Source organism: Caloenas nicobarica, chromosome 3, assembly GCF_036013445.1.
Source record: "Caloenas nicobarica isolate bCalNic1 chromosome 3, bCalNic1.hap1, whole genome shotgun sequence".
Classification (NCBI taxonomy): Eukaryota; Metazoa; Chordata; class Aves; order Columbiformes; family Columbidae; genus Caloenas; species Caloenas nicobarica.
The window spans coordinates 119,892,493-119,916,438 of NC_088247.1; the positions used below are offsets into that span (position 1 = coordinate 119,892,493).

Here is a 23,946-nt window from a genome sequence, read left to right on the forward strand (position 1 = left end):
CTTTGTAAAAACTTTTTTTTCCTCCCTCAAACATACCTATTTCAGGAGAGACTGCCTCTCACTGTGCTTTGCCTGATGCTCGGCCTTAGCGATGTTCAAAGTCTTGAGGCCTCCCGAAACACAGCTAATAACCCCCGAAGTTTTGTTTAAGCGCCTTTCCTCAGGCTTTCCCAAAACGCACCGGACTAGCGGCAGCCCGCCCAGAAGAGCGAACGAAGGTTTTTACCCCAACACCCGTGAGAGAAAGCGTAGAAGAAGGTTTTTTTTCTAGCCGTAAAGGTGTGGCGGCACAACGGCCGCCACCACCCCCTCAGCGAACGGCCGCCGCGCGCGCGCCCGCCCTAACGGCCGCGCCGCGCGCCCCGCCCCGCCCCGCCCCGCCCTAACGGCCGCGCCGCGCGCCCCGCCCCGCCCTTTGCCCTCAGGCGCGTGCGCAGTGTGCCGGCGTGGGGGTGGCCTCGCCCGGCGGCGCGTGGGATTCGAACGGCGGGAGCGGAGCGACATGGCGGGCGCGGCGGCCGCCCTGCTCCGCCAGTGCCCGCGGCTGCTGCCGCGGAACCGCGAAGGGACGGCGTACGAGGGCTTCGTCACCGCGCAGGTACCGGGGCCCGCGCGGCCGGCGGCCGTTACTGCGCGTCAGCCTCTGCCGCGCTGGCGGGCGGCCCCGCGGCCGGCGCTGTGAGGGGAGGGAAGCGCTTCCCGCCTCTCCCCCCGGGCGGGGCCGGCGGCTGCTCGGCCGAGCGCGGCGCCGCCGCGTTTGTGCAGCAGGAGACCGGCCAGCCCGGGGCACCGCGGGCCGTTGTGCGCCCTCGGGCCGCCGTGCGGAGGCGGGTTTGCGGTGCTGGCAAGTGGGTGTCGTCGGCGGGAGCGATGCGCCGGAGCTCCTGACCTAGGGGGAAGGTTAAAACAAATCGCTCGGCGTGGGTATTTTCTTTTCCCTTACTGTTTTTGTGAGGTTTCAGCGTGAGTAGCTGCATCGTCTCTAAGAGGATGTGGTGAACTGCAGAACAGCGTGGGCATGATACTGTAAAATCGGTCAGTTACTTAGTCCAGTGAGGGGCTAAGACAGGTTGAGAGTGAGCGCTCTTAAGCCAAATTCGCCAGCAAAGACGCCGTGCAGTGACACTGCGGCCACGGCTCGTTGGGATTGCACACAGGTTCCTGCACGCAGACCACAGAAACAGCTCCTAACAGGTGTATTTTCATGTAGAAATAGCGTGGGATTCTCCTCCCGTAAAAATAAGTACAAGTCAAAAGACACGGGCTGGGTCACACTTGCGTTTTTAAAATTGTTTTGCATTTCAGAAAAGTTTTGCAGTCAAAACTAGGGGATGTTTTCATGACTCATTCAACCTTCACAATACATTTGCAAGCACATGTTTATATTTGCATTGCTCTAACAGCTGCAAATTTTGACATGCCCTGCGTGTTAGAATGTATCCTGGATGTAATGCAAAGGTTGAGACAGGAGGTGAGCATCTGCTTTCAGATGTGGTATTTTGATTAGGGCTAAGGCTACAGTGTAGCCAAGTCTGAGGTTATGTGCTTAATTTAAGCAGGCAGTAATCATTAGGTTTGGAGGCGTTTGGCAGCAAGTGATGCCAATGGGCTGTATTCTGCTCTGAAACTGGTATCTGGCTTTTGCTTGTGAGAATCACAGGAATATTGAGGTTGGAAGGAACCTCTGCAGATCCTCTAGCAGGGTCAGCTGGGCTTGGAGGTGTTCAGCCTGGAGAAGAGAAGGCTTTGGGGAGAACTTATTGTGGTCTTTCTGTACTTTAAAGGGGTGTATAAGAAAGGTGGGACAGACTTTTTACCAGGGCCTGTTGCGATAGGACAAGGGGTGTTGGTTTTAAACTGAGGGTAGATCTAGATTAGATACGAGGAAGAAGTTTTTTTACACTGAGTGGTGAAACACTGGGACAAGGCTGCCCAGAGAGGTGGTGGATGAACCATCCCTGGAGACACCCCAGGCCAGGCTGGACGGGGCTCTGAGCAACCTGAGCTGGTGCAGATGTCCCTGCTCACGGCAGGGGTGGCACTGGGCGGGCTTTAAAGGCTCTTCCAACCCAAACTGTTCTATGATTCTATCCGCTGTAGCAGTCATCTAATCACAGGAGGAAATCTTGTTTTGTTCTTCCTGCTGAAGAAATCCCAGAATTTGTAGACACAATTCAAGGAATGGTGAGCTGGAACGGAGTCTGGAATAAAAGTTTGGAGATAACTGCCCTCTTCACTTCAGGAAGAGTTACTCACAAACCTCTTTTATTTCAGTTTTATTTTGATCATCCCATAAGAAAGTAGGAGGAGGATCACAAATAGGGATAATTACTGAAAACACAAGTAGGTGACATTTAGGAGCTGCCCCACATGGATTGCACTAATGGGGAAAAAATTACATTCATGTACTTGGGATTGTTTTTGTTTACGGTTTCTAAAACCTTACTGAAATGTGTTGTGGATCAGTTCCCAAGTTCCTTTTTATTGTAGTACTTTTATGATAAGAATCTGTTTTGACTTGAGTTGAGGACAGACTTTCACGTACTTCAGCATGGCTTGGATTAAATTATACTTCTTGGGTTTGTTCAGATTTGGACAATGTTTGGTTTTCTTCTAAAAGGTGTTATTTCCGCTTTATCAAATGCGATGCACTGATGACTTTTTACTGAATTCTGTGAGTCGGAGATTGAGTGTGTTACAACTTCAGAGTTAAAATCAGCTTTATTTCTACCTGTCAGACATGCTGCTTTTTGTCCTAAATAAAGAAATTCTGAATAATATTCCTGAAAGTCAGATAAGATAAACTTTATGTCTTAGCAGCTGATCTTATGTGGAATACTTTCTACAAGTGTCTAACTATTTTTCGTTGCTGACCTTCCTGTTAACTAAATGTTTATTTTCAAGGGTAGAGACTTCCATATCAGGATACTGTTACCAATGGATTTTCAACTGAAAAATGCAAGGTAAGATAGTGTTATGAAAGCGATTTCCAAATGTATGTAACAAGAGCTTACTTTGATATAAGTGATGTGGATATGCATATGAATTATTATTTCTTTCCAATATCAGTATTGGTAATTAATTCTTACTGGTTTCAACTTAACCTTGCAATAAAATTGTACAGCGTCAGTGTTAACAAACACCGACAATAAACATTTGCCTATATCAAAATATTTTGTTGTTAATTAACTTTGAAACCTGTTGTAATTAATTAGTTGTATTTATATATAAATCAATGTACTTGGAAAAAAATGTTCATTTAAATCAGATTATTTATACGTTACAATTTGGGAAACAGAAAATTCAGTGAAAGTTTGTAAATTTAAGCAATTGTATACATCAAGTTTTCTCTTTCCTGCCAATATGTATTAATTTCCGTCACCCAACTTTTCTTTAAAATCTCTGTTCTTATTACTGTGAGTGTTTATCGTGGTAATTTGTGGGGGGTGTACTGTGTGCGTGCACACAGACTTGCGTTAGTCTTTACCATTGTATTCCACGCTTCTGCCTAGGCCACAGTGAGCAGATGTGGTATTGCACAGCTTTATTATATTCTAGATTGGATACTTAAAACCACATTACAGGCAACTTTGACATTTTCAGGATATAATTTTAAAGTATTGGTATATTTTATGAAGGAATATTAGCTTGCAAGAATTATGTTGTTGTTTTCAGCAAAGAACAGAGGCTTTTGTAAGTAAATGTTTAATTTTTAATGGGCTTTGGGATAGTGACATTTGAAAGTTTTAAATAACTTTGAATATGAAAACTCAAAGAAATTTTGAAGTATTGTTTTTTTGAAGAAAACTTTTATGTTGTGGTATAGCAGACTTTCTGATCTGTTCTAAAAATTATGTACTGTGAATTTAAAATTTACACAAAATACTGTTTGTCTAGTATAGAGTGTAGCTGGCACCTAAAGAAGATACTGCATGGATATCGGCATATTTTAAAGCAGGTATACAACATTTAAAATAACTTCTGTTACATGTATACTTATAGTAATTTTGAAAAGCTGATACTTGCACACCAATTCTGAAAACATTAAAGAACTCTCCTTGCGTTGTGTAGCCAAGATTTACTTTGAAAGGCTTGAAGATTTGTAGGTCGACCTAAAGAGAGATGGGTAGAATTTAGTAAATATTTATTTTTCTTCAAGCTTTATTTTTTGAAGGTTGGGCTAGGACAATTTTTAATGAATGGCTGCTGACATTTTACTGGAATATTTCTTTAATCTCTCAATTAGATTATTGTTTTCTCTTTTTAATTAATATATGTTTTTGCAAGCTGTTTGTAATGCGAAGAAGATAATTCACATTGATTATCGATAGATCTAGCTCATTCTGTGTTGTAGACAGTCTCAGGGACTGTGAGCTCCTTTGTAGAACAAGGGTTGTAACTAGGGAGTAAACAAGGACACAGGACTGAGGAAATGGCAGTGTGAATATGGACCACATTCCAAGATAGACAGACATAACCATGGACAGCATCGAAAAGCAGACGGGTCTGGAGAGTTCTCAAAGAAAATGTAATCAAGAAACATTTTCAAGTGATCCTAAAGCTTCCATTCTCATTGGTGAAGACTAAGGTCTTTACAAATATCTTCATAAATACTTAAAGTGTAAAGTCTTCATAAACTATGGAAATGTGTAATGGGATGTGATGTGACAAAGGGGATGGTTAATTTTCAGTGAGGTCCCCGTATTCTGGGAGGTTTACTCTGTAACTGAAATATTGAAACATGTTGTTTTGTGTTCGCTGGTTTGACAATACCAGAAAAATAGTTAGACTGCAATTGTCTACCACTAAATGTTCTGAGTTGAAGAAAACAAACTGATACTGTCTTCCCTCCAGAGGTTGCACAGCTGTCCAGATCTTGTCAGTTTTATGGTGGAGCTGAAAACTGTTTTGGTAAGTGACAGAATGTATGTGGGAGAAGGGATGTTCTTATAACTTTGTTTTTCACTTTCAGTTTTTAACAGTTTATGGTTTGATAGATGGATTTATGGGGTTTTTGTGTGTGTGTTTTGGTTTGTTGGGGTTTGTTTGCTTTAGAAGAGGGCGTTTCATGTGTATGCTGTTTGTGCAATGTTTGTATAAATATTATTTAGGATTTTAAGTGACTGTACTCTTTGGAAATTGGAGTGTTACAGAAAAATTAAAATCCTGGCCAGGGACCTCAGTATAGAGCCATGCACTTTACAATTATTTTCTTGGAATTCCTGGTATTCTTCAGGTGGTAAAAAGGGCTTGTAATCATACAAAGGCTTATACAGTCAGTGGATTGCTGAAGGTGTTTTTACCTGTGTGACAACTTGACCAATAAATGCAGAAAGCTTTTTTTATAGCTCAAAGACTGCTGTTTACTCTGTTTTTAAAAAGATTTTCTAATCTAGGATGGAAAAGTAATAAAGTCTTTAGTTAAGAACACAAACCCGACAATTTCGTGTCAAAGATTACTTGCTGCAAGGTACTTAACTTAGAAATAAATCACAGTAAGTATTCTTCAGAACAACAACAAAAATACCTTCCTGGTATTATGTTAGTGCTCTACGGCAGGAACACCTTTCCTCAGTGTTGGTTCAGTCCCTGCCAAACTGGATTACGCTAAGCCAGGGAAAGACACTTGGAACAGCACTGAATAAGAATGTGTACACGTGGCTATTTTGGAATATTTAACAATAGTTATTCCAATCTATTTGCCTGGATACACAAGCACTCAGAAAACAGGAGTGCAATGAAAGTATAATTAATTCAAAAGAGTAAAATAGTAATCCTCAGTGCAGATAGTAAAAACGGAAGACGCTGTGGGAGAACTGGGCAGAAAGGACTGTTATACTGATTTTATTATTTCTTTTGTTGAAGATGCTTTCATTTTAAATTACTAATAATTTAATTATAAATTTTATTAATTTATTTGTCCTGTAAGCATAATTTAAACTTAAGTACACTTCTAAAGAACAAGCAGTACAACACGAATGTAGAACACGTGGTTTGGTTTTGTTTTTCTCTGTAACGTGGCATTATCTTTTTGATAAACTTTCTTTTTTGAGGCATTATGACATACTTGATAGGTGTCTGTACCAAAACTTACTGTCTGGGATTTTTTGAAGTTAAAACTGAGAAACAGATTTTTTTTTTAAATTGCTATATGAAGTCGTATATAGCTACTTAAAAATAATAGGAGAATTTCATATATGTGTTGTCTTTCGAGGCTGTGGAGCCCAGGAGACAGCTGTGGGCTTAACAGAACCTTCTTTTGAAATGTTCTTTCTGTCAAGATGCTTGACTTCAAATTTACTAGCTGAAAAAAGGCACATTTGATATTTGCATCTGAAGACTATGTTGTCAACATCTGTGGGTTTTTTTTAAATTGCAGATGTTTTCATTACCAGTATCTGAAGTAATTTACCACACAGCTTCTTTGTCTGCTTTAGCTGGAGGCTATAACAAAACAAATGCAGTGTACAGTTAATTTTACATAAGCTTAATATTTTTGAATGAATTGCGAAAATCACATGACTAAATAGATGCAAAAATATTGAAATCTCTCTTATTGATGTTTTTAATGTTCTTTTAAATAGGAAATTGCTCTAAAGAATACACAAGACCTGCATATACCACGGCCGCCAGAATACTACTCCTGTCTTGTCAGAGATCTAGAAATATTGGGTTGGAATAAGTATGTTTATTTTATTTCTTAACAGACAATATCTTTAGAATATCTGTTCTTCTTTTGTATTTGAGGTTTGAACATATCAATGTACTTGTTCTGTTAATTTATCCTGTTCAGAAACTGGTTTGCTTTAAAAACTCTGCTGCTTTGTTTTTAATTAAAAACCCCAACAAACCTGCACCAACTGAAGGTCTGTTTTCAGTCTCAAATAACTGAGCTGAAAGGCAAGATGCTACTACTAAGAAATCAATTCTTCTTTGACCTATAAACTATTGGTATAGTAAACATTTAATACAATTTTATAGTTGTCCTTTTTCTTCTTTCCCCTACTTTGCACAGCTTTTTTGACTATTCCCATATGCTATGGTTGATCATCATGTACCTTTATGCTTTCATAACAACAGTTCATACATTTTTTTTTTAGAACTAGAATAATTATTTTTAAAGAACAGTTCTGTCTTGCTCTCCATAGCACAAAGATCTCCTCTAGACAAAGGAATAACATGGTTAATCCACAAAAAGGTAAATCTACCAAAAAAATATGCAAATTGAAGGGAGAATTTTGAAAGCTGTAAATCCAGAAGTCCAAACCAGCCAGGTTTGGGATTTCCCCACCCCAGGTGACGGTACGTGGAGGGGTGAGATACAGGTAGTTTCTTATCTTTATCAAACCCTGTGATATAATTTTCAGGTAAAGTTAGAATAAAGCAGGAGTAATGATATTTTTTTTTTTTTCCGTTTAGAGGAAGAATGCTCTGATTCTTTCCAAATAAATTGAGTTTCATTGACTACAGTTGAATTACACTTTTATCAAGACTTGTATTTTTTTGAACTGTTGTAGAGAAAAGAGGCGTCAAAATACTCCCAGGAATCTGTAAGACTATTGCATTAAAGTTACTCAATGTTAAACATGAAGTAATATATCACTTTCCCTACTTACTACCACTACTGCTTTCTCCAGCTGTTTTTTTCAATTCCTTCATATTGAGGCTATGTCATTTATGTAGATAATTTTTTCTTTTCACTTCCTTCCTAGGAATCTGCACACCCTTTGGTGTATGTCTGCTTTTTCTTGTACAGGTGTCTCAACTCTTGTTGCCCATTTCACTTGAAAGAGAAACATTTTTCCCAACATTCTGGCCCAAATGACTAGGCTAGCATGTATTGCTTTAAAAAAAATCTGTTACTTAGGTCAGCAAGCAGACGCTGTCTTTGAGCTCTGATAGGCCTTTCCATCCATCTAGGTGATAAGTTGTACAATAATCTTGGACTGCTTTTTATCTTTCCACAAGAATGACAGAGTAAAAATGCCAAAATATCCACCTGCCTGTTTTGCTGGTAAACAGGGAAAAGTTTTGACCTTTGAGGAGTTGTTGAAGCTACGCAACAGAACATATTTCTAGAGAACAATGTATTTTATAATTGTATTCATCTTCATTGTTGTGGGAAGCACAAATCAGTGACATCTTAAGCAAAGAGTCAGTGATTATGTCAGAAGTTTTAAAACTTATTTACTTTTAGTATGTACTTGCTACTTGCTTGGGTGCATGTATACTGTGTAAAACTGTCATGAAACGAAGGCAAATCATCATAAATAACTCATTTTGTACCTGTTCGGGTACTGTTTTCTGCAGAAAATCGATTTCAGAATATGAACCAATATCCACTGAATTTTCCACAATAATAGTATTGATAATAAAAGAGAAGTTCATTGAAGAGAAAAGCAAATCAAGAGCATAAAAGTCTCATACAGTAAGAAACTGCAGAAATGGATCAAAGATTTGACAGGAAGTTTAATGTGTACATAAGTAGAGGCTGACAGGAACATGCTGTGTGTGTCAAAGGTTCCAGTGATGGAAAACTGAAACACAGTGCTCACTGACCACAGCATGAGCCTTGACACACGCTGTAAATAACCCCAAGATGTATGACTGCATTAAGCAGTAGGCTGGTGTATTAACAGCAGTAAATCTAGACCAGCAGAAATGGTTGGCATGTAGGACTTCCTCTGATTAATATTTGTAACAGACTAATAGGAGTATTGCAGATGTTTCAGGCTGGATTTCTGACAACGCTGTTTCTTTTCTCTTCCAGAGTCACATATGTGGATACTGGTCTTACCACAGTCAAGCTAAAAGCTGAAGACTCTTGTGGTCGACAGCATCTCATCGTTCTGAAGTTAAACGCCAAGGTGAATTTATGCGGCAGAAAATATTTTAAGGCTTCCTTGAAATAAATGGATTTTTGTTAACTCGTAAGGATTTTAGAGACCTGGTTTATTTGTTATTGTGTCTGTTCTGCAAGATAATGGTGGGGGTTTTTTTGAGAAATATTTTCTGTAGAGTTTTCAGACTTTACCTTCATTTAAAATTAATATTGCATTATGGCTATCTGTAAGAATCTTTTCATATGAAACTGTGCATCACAGGAGAAACATCTTATGATACTATAGTTATTTTGGTGGATTGCAGACAAAGCCATTTGGGAGACTTTCATTCATTATCGCTCCATCCAGAGACTATGCATATAACAAGAATCAGAGGATGCTGGGTTGCTTCTTTAGGAAGTCTTACTGTTAAAGCTATAGATATAACGATTTTTGAAAAACTAACTACGGAGGTTGAGTTCCTTATTTTTAAAAAAATCTTGCTTTTTAGTCTAAATAATTGGCTGATTTTGGCAGTGCTTACAAAGCAAATCCATGGCATGTGCAGGAGCAGGAAAATGTTAATTCTTCCTAGTACTTAGAACTGAATTCAAATTGCAATGTTTCTTCATAGAATTTCTCACTTCCAGGCAAAAACCTCTTGTCAGACTTTCTCCAAGTGATTGTTATGATGAAAGATCAATTGCTTGTCCTTTTTAAACCACGTCTGGCATTTAAACTTGCCACGAGAGGAAGTTCATATGCAAAATGTGGTTTTGGTGATGTGGGGATTTGATTTTCCTTGATATACACATCTAAGACATTTGAAAGGACTTTGCTTTTTTGAAGGGATTTCTTTTTGTAACCCGCTTTAATACAAGTATACTTATTTTTGTTAGGCTGTTGCTTTGGTTAAGGTTAGTATGTGAGCGGAACCTTTCTTCCCCAGTACATATTGCTGGCTCTTGTGTGTTCTGGCAGATTGGTTTGGTCAGCCTTGTCCTCATGGATGCCATACAGGGACGTGAGTTTATGAGCCTGCCAACAATGTTTTCAGAAGAGAGTCTTCAAGAAGTTAATTATTTTTCATAAAGTTATCAAGTGTATTCAGATAATCCCCTAAATATTCTTAACGGTGTGGATGTGTTTCGATGACTTTTCCTTACTGCGTTGTCAAATGTTCCCCACTGTTATCGTTGTCTTGATGTCCTTTCTGTTAGGAACTGTCCTTTCAAAACATTTACACTCTTTAAGCTGCCCTTGTAAAGTGTCTCAGAAACTTGGGGCGATCCATTTAAACCTGGAGGAACTGAGAATGGTCATATCATAGTTAGGTATGTTAGCAAAATCATGTGCTACACAATTTTGACTTTTGTAAATGATTAGGCTTAAACCTCACAAGAGGATATATTGTTTAACGGTCAGATTACATTTTGTGAAATAGCTTTCCGATTTATTTGGTTGAAAATGCCTGGTCCAGAAATCTTTATCCATTCACTATTTAAATAAATGACTAGAGAAGTTTTCTGAAAACAAAGTGTGCTTCTTTGCAAGTATAAGAGTTATGAAAATACTTTATCTAGATAAAGTTAGCTGCGTGCTCAAAAATGCAATAAGAATATTTTGTTTAATAATTGCTTAAATTATTCTGAAGAATAATTGGATGATTGCAGAGATATAAATTTGAATGTAACTGTAATAACATATGATGTCATTGATATGCTCTGGTATAGTATTTTAAAATACTGTCTCCTGGGAAATCACTTGCCTTATTTTGTAAACGATTTTACTCTGTAGGGTCTAAAAGCATTGTGTACATATGTACAGAATCGTTGTTGTGTAGTTCTTGGCTATTATCCAGTGCACAGTACAATATTGTGCTCTTAAAGAAAATTTGACTTAAAATGCAGGGTAAAAGTGGTTAATGTTTTTTGGTTTGAGTTTTTTTAAGTGATATAAAGTTAGTAGAATCTGTTTGCAAGCAGTTGTTCAAAGGCACCCTACAAAAACTGCATTAAATGAATTTACTTACCAAGAAAGTAAACACATAATTTTCTAATGCCACTAGGATTTCAAATTTCGTCAAACCGATCCTATGGAAAAATTGTTGTGACTTAGTTCGTTCTAGGCGTATTTTTATACCTTGAAAACAAGTTTATTTCTATGCAAGCATTGAAATCTTTCGTGAAAAATAATACCTACACCACAAAACCACTAAGAGTACAATGCTTACAATACAAGATCAGTAACACTACAGTAAAATAAACTCTAATAGGTTTTGTGGAAACGCATTTCCAAGTTGTAACCGCTCCTCTCCAAATCAGCTGTGCTCTGTCACTGTTTTATAACTTGTCTGCTTCCAATCTGATAAAATGGTGAAGCACAAGATATTCAGATTGTAGGAGCTGTTTTCAGAAAGTGGATACCTAACAGAAACCACAAATGAAGGCGAATGAAAAACCAAGTTTGAACAAATTTCCGTGAAATCCATAAATCCACTAGATTATTATTAAAATCAAAGCAGTGAAGAATGGGTGCTGCACCTCTTCTTTGCTCTTTGCCATAGAGAACGATTATGAACTAATTGCTGTAGAATTACATTTTACATAAAATGAAGACGCATTTAAAAACCTCTGATAAATTAATTGCCAGATGTCTGGTAAATAAGGACAACGTCTACGTCTAGAGGTTGACTTTGGATGGAGAATATTTATGGCAAGCAGCACAGCTCAACTTCGCCTTTTTGTCTTAACTCTCTTTAAGATGGGGCTTTTTTTCATAAATCTCCCCAAATAAATATCTCCGTAACGTTTTCTTGCATTGGCATTTTATGCAATACTGATACAATTTCTATAAAACCACTGTGTACATCGCTGGTAGAATTTGAAAGGCTGCGTAGGACTAAAGGAGGGAACTTCTCAGGTGAATAAAGTTTTGGATAGGTGCTCTTAGAAATGACAGTTTATTTGTAATTAGATGTTTCTTTCCTTTGCTACTTTATTTTTCAGAAAATACCGGGTTTTTCCACATTTCATATTGGACGCTGAACAGCAATAGATTTACTAGTGTAAGGAATAGTCAGTGGTTATTTTTGGAGTTATCAAACCTTTTATTTTTATAGTTTCAGTTTTCTAAATACAGCTGATTTTTCTTTTCTTTATTGATACCTTTTAATTTGAGGAGGGGATGGGCAGCTGTTTTCATTTAGGGTGTATGTTCCTTCATCTCTTTCTAAACAGTTATCTAGTTATCTGATTACTTTCAGTTCCAAAACCAAACATGTTGCCAATCAGAGCAAATATTCTAGTTTAAATGAAAATTAGTTCGTGACTCTTGAAAGGTGGGGGTTTTTGTTGTTGTGGTGTGGGTTTGGTTTTTTGTGTGGGGTTTTTTTTTCCCCTCCTTTTTTTTTCATTTTCCTATCTGATAGAGGTAACTAAGGAGATTTTTTTTTTTTTAATATATTTGATCTTTTTGGTCTTAAATTATATTTTAATGTGTCTCTGTGAACACTGAACAGAGAAAACTCTGGTTCTTCTGTCTTTACTAAAAACTGATAAATAAAAGCTGTTTACATGTAGATTTCTTCTCTAAACGGTAGGTAACATTAATAACCATTGCTGAAAATGCTTTACAAAGAGTTTCCTGTAAGAGTCAAGTTCTCAAGATGCTTGAAGTGCTCATATTTTGTTATAAAATTCGGCAGCTGAGTATCAGTCTGACTTTGAATCGCTTAAAAAAACCCCAACACCTGTATTTTCTTTCCCTCAGTATCCAACAGAACCACCGGATTGCCTTGTGGATTTTCCCGTTCAGTTTGCTATTTCTTGGATGCCGCAGGTAAACTGCTGTACCGGGCATGTTTTTTTAATAACTGAGATACATATGCAACGTGTAGGTGGTAATGAGGGCTTAGGCTTTATTTTTTACCTCCAGCTTTTTTCCCTGCGTGCATTTTACTTCTATACATGCTCACGTAATGATACTGAACTTCATATTCCTTATGATACTGTTTTAAATATTCTCCTTGCCGTGTAGTTACACCTTGCCTGGTGTACGTTTTGCAGTCATACTGTCTGGTTTTTTCTTAAGCTATTTGTACGTCTGAACTATCTTTTGGAATGACATTGGGAAAATATATACAGGAGAAACAATTGTCGTATAGAAAAGAAGCACCCTCTGAAGTTGACAGATCTTTAAAAAAGAAAAAGGTGGTTCCCCAGTTTATCCTATATAGTTTCCATAACATAATAAAATTTTTTCACTTACAGTCAAAAGAACAACAGGAAAGTACCTAATAGAATTCTGATTTCATAGCGTAACTGATACCGTTAATATAAAGAACCAAGAGCCGTTGTCTTTTTTTAGTCTCTCTTGCATTATTTCATGTATCTTTTTTCTTAATAGAGCATGTGTACTTGATTAAATGGATTTAAATGTGACCGCTTAGAAGTTAATTTGAATTATCTCTAGAAAATAGTTGATGTTTAATTTCATTTGATTCAGGAAAATAGGTTTTACATAGATTTCATTATTTGAACTCTCGTGAGGGTTTCTACCCATCTATAAAGCCTGTCTTTATGGTACTATATTTACATAGGGAACATGGCTGAAAGGTTGCATCAGAATGATTGGAAGGTGGGCGTAGAACTTGGACTGCAAAGCCCAAGGTTTTGTGTGTCACCTCAGGCCCTCCAAGGCGAGAGCTGCAGGAAATAACTGCAAGAATTTCATTGCAAATGAAAAATGTGTTTAGCTCTGCATGTAATTTGAGATGTTGATTCTCTGATGTGCTTTGGAACAATTTAAACAGATACTGTTTTTACCTTAAATTGTACTGGATTCCATATACTACAGGCAGGATTTCAAGTAGTGTTTCTGGCCTCAAACTTCATACATGCTTTTCATAGTGTTTCGTTAATTTTGTGACCTTGCAATACATGTTGCCACAAATTAACAACATTTCAAATATCCTTGACAGTCTTCGCTTCTCTGTGTTTACTGTTAGTCATTTCAAAGCTACTAGCTGGACTTACGTTTTAATAAAATGTTCTTGAAAAGCATGATATGAAGCTGCCTTCTTTGACAAGTGGAAGAGTGAATATAGTAATATTGACATGATAAGTAAAAATTTAATGTTAAAAATATGACATTCTAATGCTTACGATCTTAAAATCTTTTTGCAGTTAGCATTACCTGTGGACTACCTGAACACCTGAGCAATAGATGTGTGTTTTGAAATTGTGAGATACTAGTTCTTGCTGCAGATAGTCTGCTATAATATTGAACCAAATACCAGGCACCTGTGCATTATGCTGATAGAAACGCTTTAGTTGTACAGTGTGTAACGTGGATGGTAATTGTCTGAATTGTGTTTGTTTTCAAAATGCGTGGAAATCATTGCAGTGAGCAGACTTTGTGCTGTGGTAAGTGAAGGGTTAAGGTTAGATAATGCTGAAACACCACTGAGAGCAGAATTTACCAGGTCCCCAAGTGGCTGAACATTTTAGTTCTTAAGAGGGAAAAAGAGCATGCTATGCCTGTTTTCTAGTAAAAGTTTTGGTACTGATATGTCTCAAATTTTAATATTTGTTGGTCATATTTAATGTAGAAGCTATCAAGCCTTAATTAAAATTATGCAATTGCACTCGAATATGATCTCTCATGAAAGAAAATATAAATAGATTTCAAGTAATGGATTTTTCTTTTTCCACCCCCTTGTGCGTGCTGTTGTTGCCTATTTCAGGTTCTTTTCAGTGCTCACGGACTTGAAACTTGAGGGGTTGTTGGATGGTTGGTTTTTTCTTTTCTTTTTTTTTTTTTTCCCTCCGTATAATAATAGACATGGCTTTATGGCATCCATATTAAAAATGGGTAATTTTCCTTATGGTCCCTGTCTTCCTGCTGGGTTGATAATGTTTTGATGTATTTTTCTTTTGCTCTGATGAGAGGTCTGCCGCTGCTGCTCTGACATATTCATTTGGATGAATAATTATAACTTGCACAATGTCAAGCTGAAGATGGTAGGGTTTTGTGCGTCATGACAAGCCTGGTAGCCAGTGCAGGTGTCTCACAGCATGAGCAGCAACAGCCAGTGGATTCTGGCTCAGAGGAGACATTTTAGAGTGGTAAGAAATCAGCACCAAGGGCAATGCTGCTGCTGCTGCTCTGAGTGCCAAATAAATGCAGAGTGCTTCTCAATGACAAGCGCAAGAACATCTACTTATTTCACTTATATTTTTTTTTTTTCTAAATAAGCGGATAAATGTGCTGTCTCCACATTTCGGCATGCATTCTGCAGTTTCAGTGCATCTATATTCTGCTGCCCTCACATCAGGGGGTTGTTTCTATACTGCCCACTGCCCACCTGGTTGGCTACATGAAGGTCATGAGAGTGGAAATTAGTGACTAATGAGGTCATGCAGCCAGCCAACAATGAAACTAATATGAGATTCAGAAGGTAAAGTGGTATGAATGAGATTCTTTGGGCATTTTAATGAAAACACGGGAAAATGCATCATAATTGTGCTTTTTCTTAGCAAATGGGCTTCACAGACGCCAGCTTTAAATGCAACTATAAATACAAAAAGCAGAGATGGCTGACAAAACACTTGATAAAGATTTCAGAGTGTTTGGTCTCAGTTTCGTTTGTGCTAAGGAGAAGGGAAGATTGTTAAAACTTCTGTTAGTGAGAAATAAATCGTTTCCGTATAAGGCATAAATTATTTAGGTGATACAGGTGATCCCTTTTCCAGCCAACAGCTGTTCACTTTATTAAATTGTATTTTATCTATGAATTTATAAAGGGCAAACAAGTACCAGCACCTATAGTTTAGCCTACTTTACCTTTTCCATTAGGAGGTTTCCCAGTTGTTTTAATTTTGGATAAGCAAATTTTGTGTCAGGAAGAATTTTAGAAAGAAAATCTCAGAATAAAGATACATATTTTTAAAATTGTGCCGCATTTACCTTAATTAGAACATTCTTACTACGGTTTGATTAATGTTTAGTTCATCAAGGATTTGGAGTGGGTTTTTGAAGTATTTCCATATAACACCTCTTAAAAGTTACTGAAAGACTTCATGGATTTTAAGGCAGGTGCAGACTCAAGATTTCCTCTTGATTCTTCCCAGCCTCTATGGCTCTAGAAACGTGAACTCAGAGTAGAGTGACTTTTGTTCTATTCCTTCTTATTCCTAATTGGCCCAAGGAGCTACTGGTGATGAGAGGAGACGAGAATAGAAACGAAAATGTTGCAAAGCTACAGCAGACTCTTTCCTGGTAGAAGAGAAGGTGCGTTCCCCTCAGAAACAGGACCAGAATATCTGATCTTCGCCACCCAAAATAAGTGCTTCATCTCCCACCCCTTGTTGAAAGGAGCGGAGGATACATACAGTCTGAGAGCACAAAGGGAACATTTGGGTCAAAGTTTTCTAAAGCTGCTGGGAAATCATCGAAGTTGATATGTTTACGTGTCTGTTTTCCTCTAAAATAACCAGTTTCACCGAATCTCTACAAACACCTGCTTTCAGAAGTTCAGATCACAGAATCGCAGCCCTCCAAATCAACATGAAATTGCTGTTCAGTCCAGAGGACTGCGTTGGTATAGTTTGTAGCAGTATATATCACATTTTTGCTGTGTAGAGCCTCGGACTTTGAGGCGGAACATATGCTTTGCTGAGAGAGAAAGCAGTCTGTACCGAGCATCGCTTACAGCGCCTTTTCACAACTCAGCTCTGGCAACTTGAAATTTGAAAAATCCGGAGAAGAGGGTTTGTTTTTTGTTTTTTTTTTTTTTTTAGAGCTGTGACACTGGTCACTTGGGGCAATGCTCTAATAAAAACAGTCCTGTTCAAGCCAGATGAAAGGATCTCAAGTGGAGTACTCCAAACGAACATTTTCTCAGTCTCTTATTTTTTCCGTATGAAAACTCAGAACGAGCCCATCTAATCTGAAAATGCATTTTGATGGTGAACTTGGTAAGGGTGGACTCTCCAGTCCTCGTCTTGGAAAGTTCTTTGTCCCAGCCGTGGTTGGCTGGTTTGGTTCAGGTCTGGTCAGAACCACACAGGGTGTTCCAGCTTGGACTGTGCCCTCACCAAGTTGTTGCGAAAGATTAAGCTGCCCCCAAGCTATTTGTTTTTAGAATGGAGTAACCCTCTGGTTTTTCTAGTGGTTTTTAGACTCGGGTGGGCAGCCAGTGGTGATACCCTGAATTATTACTGTCTTATTTTCCAAAGAATATTTGACATCTTTCAATTCTAAAGCATTTCTACAAAGGTTACCAAGAAACAAAGCATTTGTGCTTTTTGACATTATTAACAACTATATTGGTGTAAACAAACAACCAAAAGGATTGTAGCGGTGTTTGCTGAGAGAGCGTTGGGCAATGACCAAAAATTACTTGGTTAATCAGGTAAAAAGGAACGTTATAGTTTTCATGGTTTGCATGACAAGCATGTGATATCTTTAAATAGCTATAGATACATTTATGTATATAGCAGGAGACAGCTGGCAACATCAATGAAGCAAGCAAATAAGATCAAATGAACAGTGAGTTTGAAAAAAAGAAAGATTTAACTACCTTTTTAAGGAATATCATTGAAAAATTACAATTAGTATCAAAATTAATTGGATTTTAAAACTTATCTGTGGGTTATAATCCCTTGATGTTTCTTTTTTCTAGTGAAACCCTTTGAGTTCCCGGAAGATAAAGATAAAAATGATTATTAGAGGATTTATCTGTATGTGATATAGAAAAATGTAAAAAATCAAAATGGAAAGCAACTGTTGCAAGTACCAGAAAATTATGCTATTAATTTAAGTGTCATCAGAGCACAAAAGATCACATTTCAGGACTGTGTGAAAATTATTAAAATACTGGAAATAATAGTACTTAAGATGAAGATATTATACTCTAAGATGTGGTTAAGTGACTGACACTATTATATCACTTCAGGTATTATAAAAGTAACAAAATGCTTTTAAAGATAATAAGCGTTACATTTTGAGATTGGCAGTATTCACACTTTTCTGCTTAAGTGCTTTCCTACTTTAATATAATTTAATAACAGCGGGAAAAATGTAGCATTTTATTTCTTAGCTACACTGTTTCATTCTAAAATACGTCTGCATAAGATACAAAAACTTAAATCAAATTTCTTCATCTGAGAATGTTCACGTGAGCTGCTTCTTTTTGTCCAGGTGAGAAAGGGAGAACGGAATTACTAAAGATTGAAGGAAACCGTTCCATGTGTATTGTGTTATTTACGGGAAAACACCTCTTTAAGAACTGGTCATTTGCTTTGCTTTTCCTTTTGGATCTCAAGAAGTTGTTCCCAAGCCCAAAGCAATCTTTTGGTTACCTCTGCTTGGAGAAGGCCTTTCCTCATAGAAATAGTGACTTTTTTGCCCAGGGAGGATTTTCAAGAGGCTTCTTTTGCATCGCTGTTCTGTAGATTGTCCTGTAGAACGAGAGATTTTTCTGATTCCAGCTAATCCACTCGCAAATATTGAAATCCCTTGAGTGTAATCTGCTGGTTATTAGATGGTTTTGCCTTCTCTTACTGTATTTACATGGTTTGAAATCTAATGTTAAGCACCTGTTTTTATACTCCTTAATTTTGAAATAATGATGACATTGGTAAGCATTATTTCTTAGAGTCTTTAAAAAATAAATCCGCTACTTTAGTTATGTGAGTATTTCTGTGCATTTATGAGGTAGAGACAAAATATCTGAACATTAGAAGTTTAATAGTAGAGAATGACAATCTTAACTTTCTTTTTACTGTAGTTCATTGTAAGTTAAAATGCAAATTAATAGTTGCAATCTCTTTGCAGAAAAGTTTTCTGAAAAAGAGTATAAAACATTATTAAATCCAGGTATGATGGATGTACATCACATGTTAGAACCCCCAGGATTAGAGAATTTATGCCGTGCTCAGGATACAGCTATTCTTTACTTGTGTTATTTCAATTATAAAACCTGTGCGGTTCAATGTTTTATTGGACACACACTAGATTTTAACACTTCTTAAATTACCTACCTGGGCTTTTTTTTTTTTAAATATTCTGTATGGCTGTAGGTAGAAGCTAGATAAAACTTATTTAAATTTCTTCTTTTCTCAGAACTCCTTAATAGACATTTACAATCAGTTCCTGGCTGCATTAGAATCACTGAAAGAATTCTGGGATGCCATGGATGAAATCGATGGCAAGACCTGGGTGCTTGAGCCAGAAAATCCCACCCGGAGTGCTACAACAAGAAGAATTGCAATAGGTATGAAAAGGTTGGAAGGAATAGAATGGATTTAGGAACTAAAACTCGGGGTGCTGCATTGCAGGAAAATATTGTGTATTTATAAATTATCAACATGTAACTGTCAAACTGGCGACTTGCATGATAACTCTAGAAAAATGAGTATTTGTAAAATATCAGCTTAGATGAAGCCCTTATCTCATGCACAAATTCCAGGTTTTTTAACAGACTATGACTTCAGATTGATCCTGTCCTGGAAGAGTGGAAGAAATATTGGAGTGCAGCCAAAGGGAAACAAAGGGGATTACAAGAGGCAGGTGGAAAGGACAGAGAAATAGGAGAGGAAATAAGAGGCTTAGGGTGTTAACCATCTGAAAAAGTACCTTGATTCAGGTGCTCCTGTCTGGCATTTTAAGGTCTTTATATATATTTATATTTATAGAATAAGGAGTCTTGTAATTGGAAAGGAGAAAGTTGCCACTGTCAGAGGTTAGAAATACAGGGGGAAAATGTAATGTGTGAAAGAATGCTGGGGAGGGGACTGACTTTGTTGATTTTACTGCTTAAAATTGTCTTTATACTTCTCTTTTTGACTGTAAAAGATGGTGAGAAATTAATAACAATTACATCTCTACTACCTTTCAAATTTCACTAAGGTTTCAAATGGATTATGTCATCTAGCTTGAGTCTGAATATTCAGAAAAAAGTCCAAGTGTTAAGGTTAAGACTAGTCTACAAGAAATGCAAGACTGGCAGGTTTTTTTAATTAGTTGCTATTTTTAATTACAGTCCATTGAAATGTAGACATTTAATATATACTGATATTTTGTACAACTAATTTGGATACCTGCCACCTTTTTTATTATTTGTCATAACGGAAACCAGCCTCAATTAACCCATTTAAAACTCCTTTTGAAAAGGTGAATATTTCTGTTTTGAAATACTTGAGTGCAGAGCAGAGCCTCACCTGTGCCTGCCTTTGCTTTCTCACCGCAGGGAACAACGTCTCGGTGAACATAGAGGTGGATCCTCGGCACCCAAACACGCTCCCCGAGTGTTACTTCCTCGGAGCAGAGCACGGTAAGGCAGCAGCCACGGGTGTAAGTCCGTCGCGCTCCTGGGGTAAGCTTGGCTTAAGCAGAGCCGGGAATTAAGCTGAATATGTGCTTAGGAGAGCTTGCCGCAGCAGATGCTGGAGTTTCGCACAGCCTCAGGCCATAGCATGCTGCTTTGCTCCATGGGACACTTTTTTTCTAGTGCTTTCCTAGCACAGTTTAGAGGGAACCCCATGTCCAACAGGTTATTACCCAACCCTGTTTACATTTTAATATAATTTTCTAGTTTAAAAAAATAATATTCTGTATGTCGTAAATGTTTGGAAATCTTTACATCTTTTAGTCCATGTCCCACAGCTTTTTACTAGCTTTTTAAGGTAAATAAGATCATATCTTCACCAGTAAGATATTTTAAATACTAGTGTAATGAATTCCCAAAACTAACAAATAAGAGCAGTCATTTTACTTAGGTGTGTGAAATAATTAAGCAAGCCCCAAGCCCCGCATTCCCCTTCAGTGCTGAAATGTGAGAGCTCGGACTGGGTGCGGGAGCAAAGGGATCCTAAAGATGATGTAATGATTTACGTACGTTGTTTGCAGCGGTTAACCCTTTGAGAATTAAGCTGAACAACAACATGCACTCATGGTAAGCACCTTCAATAATACAGGTTTGAAACCAACATGCTGTTTGCCATTCCTAGCGTTGACTTTTTTCTCTCTCTCCCCTACCTGCAGGGATCCAGAAATCAGTTTATTACAAAACCTGCAAGACCTCTTAGAAATTGATTTTCCATCTCGTGCTGTGTTAGAAAAAAGCGTAAGTTGCTTTTTTGTTTATGATCAGTCATTATTTCTCAATAAGGAAAATTCAAATGCTCACTTTTTAACTGCCAGCAAAAATAAGAGACTTGGAGAGGTAATTGGATTAACGTATTGTCATAAGGACTTCTGAACTTCAAGCAACAATTGTCAGAGCTTGTTAACCTTTGATTAGAGGTGCACACTTTCCTGAGGCCTTCATCGCTGTTTGGCGATTAATAACGGGCTTCAGTATTAAAAAGGAAAGAGGAAGTTCCAGAGTAGCTAATGAGATGTGGAATATCCAAACACTCTGTTATGGATGTTGATGACTTACGTTCTAATTAGGTAGAGCTGCTTAGAGGGGACAAGAGGCCATCCAAATACTGGTGCATTTCAAACAAACTTGGAATTAATTTTGACAATGCTGTAACACTGGATTACTAGCTTCCCTGTCACTTGTGAAATCTTTAAATTAATATCTGACTGTGTGTCTTGCTTCTGATGTCCAAATGTAATGACAAATCATTGTGTTGAATTAAAACCTCACACTAGGGCCCAAGAGTATGAAAATGCTTGTCCAGCTAGACGTAATTCAGCAACAGCATAAAATACAACCTAACAAAGCCTTGTACATCTGGCACCTGATCTCACTCTCTATACCATAAAGGTGTAAACATCTCTATTGAAGGAAAAAAATAGTTAGTAATTCTAAGTAACAAAAAATGCAGGAGCAAAGACAAATAGATGAACATCTGTTCTGTGTTACCAGCCCCCTTTCTTCCTTTCAGTTGTACCATAAGCTAAAATGTGTTGTGTTTTAAGGATTTTGCCAAGGACTGTGGAATCTGCTATGCTTATCGACTTGCTGGCGCTCCTCCCGATCAGGTGTGCGACGATCCTCGATGTGGCCAACCTTTTCATCAGGCTTGCCTTTATGAGGTAAGGTAATTAAGGGGCAAACCTTGCTCATTAACTCTCAGATTCTAGAAAATAGAAGGGAACCCACCCCTCTTTGTGGTTATACAGACTCTGACTTGACACATACTATGGCAGATGCTGATCAAATGAACTCTGTTTGGAAAAACCCTTGGTAATAGATTGTTCTCAAATTTGATATCAAACAAATATGAACTTTAATCCACTTGCTTGTGTTGCAGTGGCTACAAGGTCTTCCTTCCAGCAGACAGAGTTTTAATGTCATCTTTGGTGAATGTCCCTATTGTAACAAGGTAAGGAAAGCTGATGAAAATGAGTGAGCTAATAGTGTGTAGTAGGCAAATAAACGCAAAACTCTGTGTTTGTCATCAAGCAGAATTTGTGGCTAGCATTTTCCCCTTACACATTGACATAAAGAGAGGAAAACTTCAAATTCCCATGCATTTAATGCATCAGTATTAACCTAAATGTTTTTTGAACAGTAGAAAGATGGCTACACACAAGTTACCAACAGGCTAGTGTCAGAATAATTGAATAACACACTCCCTTGTAGTTCATGATACTTTTTTTAATATTGCTGTAGCAAGGTCCAGTTTCAGGGAAAAAAACCCAGAAAAACAAAAAACAACACACAAAAAACCAAACTCCCAACATTCGTATCACAAAACAGTCTTGTACAAATAGTTTAGTGCATATGTAACTATTGAGTGCTGATTTGGAAGGGTTAAGAGAAGTTGCCTTTAAAAGATGCATATTAACAGTATTTTTTAAAAAAAAAAAATCTTTTTCAAGCCATTGACATTGAAATCTTCAGTGAAGAAACTCTGAGAAAAAACTGCACGATGGAAACACCACTGCACTTACCCTGAAGACACTGAAACATGGACATCAAAGAAAATACAAGGAAAGTACTATTAGTAGCAGCAGTACGAGTATGGCTACACTGTAGTGGTATGTTTCCTCAGTAAACGCAAGCCTCAGTATACTCGATAAAGGAGGACTAGTGATGCCAGAACCAGCTCCTTGCGATGATAATGGATGATGATCTGTAGTGAAGAGCTGATTGTGGTTTTTTTTGGATTCTGAGAATATCGCTTGGGGGTCAAATGGTGGTAACTCTCGTGCAGTGTCTTTCTGCAGGGAAGAAAAAAAAAGTAGTCATAATAAGTTTATATTGAATGAGGGTGACCTGGAAAACAAAGATGCCATCCAGGTATTTAAGTTACCCTTGAGAAAGCAATACAATACTTACAAAGTCTTAACTCGAGAATTTGCAGCTGTAGGTACATTGTATATTAAGTGTATAATATTAGGTATGGTTAAACACCTTCTAAAGAGATATACTCTATATTTTTTACTGAAGACAACCACTGAAATTCTTCTATATCTTTAACTTGTTTAAAAAAAATGTTAATATATTCACTCCTTACAGAATCCTGCTAATAAAGTTTCGGCCTGGAAACCCTGGACATTACTCTCTTTGATTTGCCATTTTAAATTTGTGTAAGTTTTTGCATTTCCTAGTGAAGCTCAAGTTCTCCAGATCTATCACTGATAGCATAGATATGCTAGAGTATGGTGGTGGGTGGGCTTTTTTTAGGTCTCCAGAAGCAATGTCACCCTTAGCTTACCTTTTTGATCTCCATCTCTGAAAATAATCCCCAAACACTACAATTCTGTTTCTCACATATCCAAGACTTGACCATGTTTTCCACTGTCCCTTAGAAAAATTCCCACCTTTGGTTTCCTTTCCATTATCCCATTCACAATGTTATTTTTTAGCAGTACATCCCACTTCATTTCAACTCTAGAAATACAGTTTTCTTGGTGAAAATTCATAAACTAAATTGTATTTCTCTAATAGAAATTTCCTGTCTTGGTTTTATTCCTCTTTTCAACTAGTGACAAATGTGTCTGTTTCTTTCTCTTTAATGAAATATGGGCCCTATCTAACAGAAAGATACTATTATGTTCAACATAAAGGCAGCTCAGGTTTTTTCTTTTGTTTTTTATTGTTTCCACATTGTTTTCTTGATGTTACTTCAGTCTTCCCTGTTCTCCCTCTCCCAGTGTG

General features: G+C 37.6%; 2 protein-coding genes across 4 annotated transcripts in view; one reads left to right on the forward strand and one right to left on the reverse strand.

Annotated features, from left to right (window-relative positions):
- The first annotated feature begins 478 nt into the window (after nt 1–478).
- On the forward strand, nt 479–23,323 carry FANCL (FA complementation group L). 2 transcript variants are annotated; one of them, XM_065631611.1, is made up of 14 exons: nt 479–598; nt 2,905–2,963; nt 3,898–3,958; nt 4,855–4,911; nt 6,585–6,682; nt 8,771–8,867; nt 12,594–12,662; nt 18,951–19,101; nt 20,077–20,160; nt 20,736–20,781; nt 20,871–20,952; nt 21,759–21,875; nt 22,094–22,165; nt 22,665–23,323. In XM_065631611.1, exons 1-14 carry the CDS (start codon nt 503–505, stop codon nt 22,698–22,700), a joined length of 1,125 nt encoding a protein of 374 aa, XP_065487683.1. In that variant the 5' UTR covers nt 479–502; the 3' UTR covers nt 22,701–23,323. The 2 variants fall into 2 exon arrangements, with proteins under 2 accessions (XP_065487683.1, XP_065487684.1); XM_065631612.1 differs by having other exon boundaries at nt 573–598; nt 3,903–3,958.
- VRK2 (VRK serine/threonine kinase 2) overlaps nt 22,454–23,946 on the reverse strand; it is a 41,114-nt gene continuing 39,621 nt past the window's right edge. For both annotated transcript variants that reach the window (XM_065631609.1, XM_065631610.1), the window contains one exon: nt 22,454–23,006. In XM_065631609.1, the coding sequence (XP_065487681.1) occupies nt 22,761–23,006 (246 nt within the window). In that variant the 3' untranslated portion in view covers nt 22,454–22,760. The remainder of the gene's footprint in view (nt 23,007–23,946) is intronic.

Bases quoted from the DNA above. Each gene is read 5' to 3' on its own strand.
- FANCL (XM_065631611.1), top strand. From the start codon at position 503: ATGGCGGGCGCGGCGGCCGCCCTGCTCCGCCAGTGCCCGCGGCTGCTG. The intron at 6,683-8,770 runs GTATGTTTATTT...TTTCTCTTCCAG, and splicing joins GAAATATTGGGTTGGAATAA to AGTCACATATGTGGATACTG. The intron at 19,102-20,076 runs GTATGAAAAGGT...TTCTCACCGCAG, and splicing joins AACAAGAAGAATTGCAATAG to GGAACAACGTCTCGGTGAAC.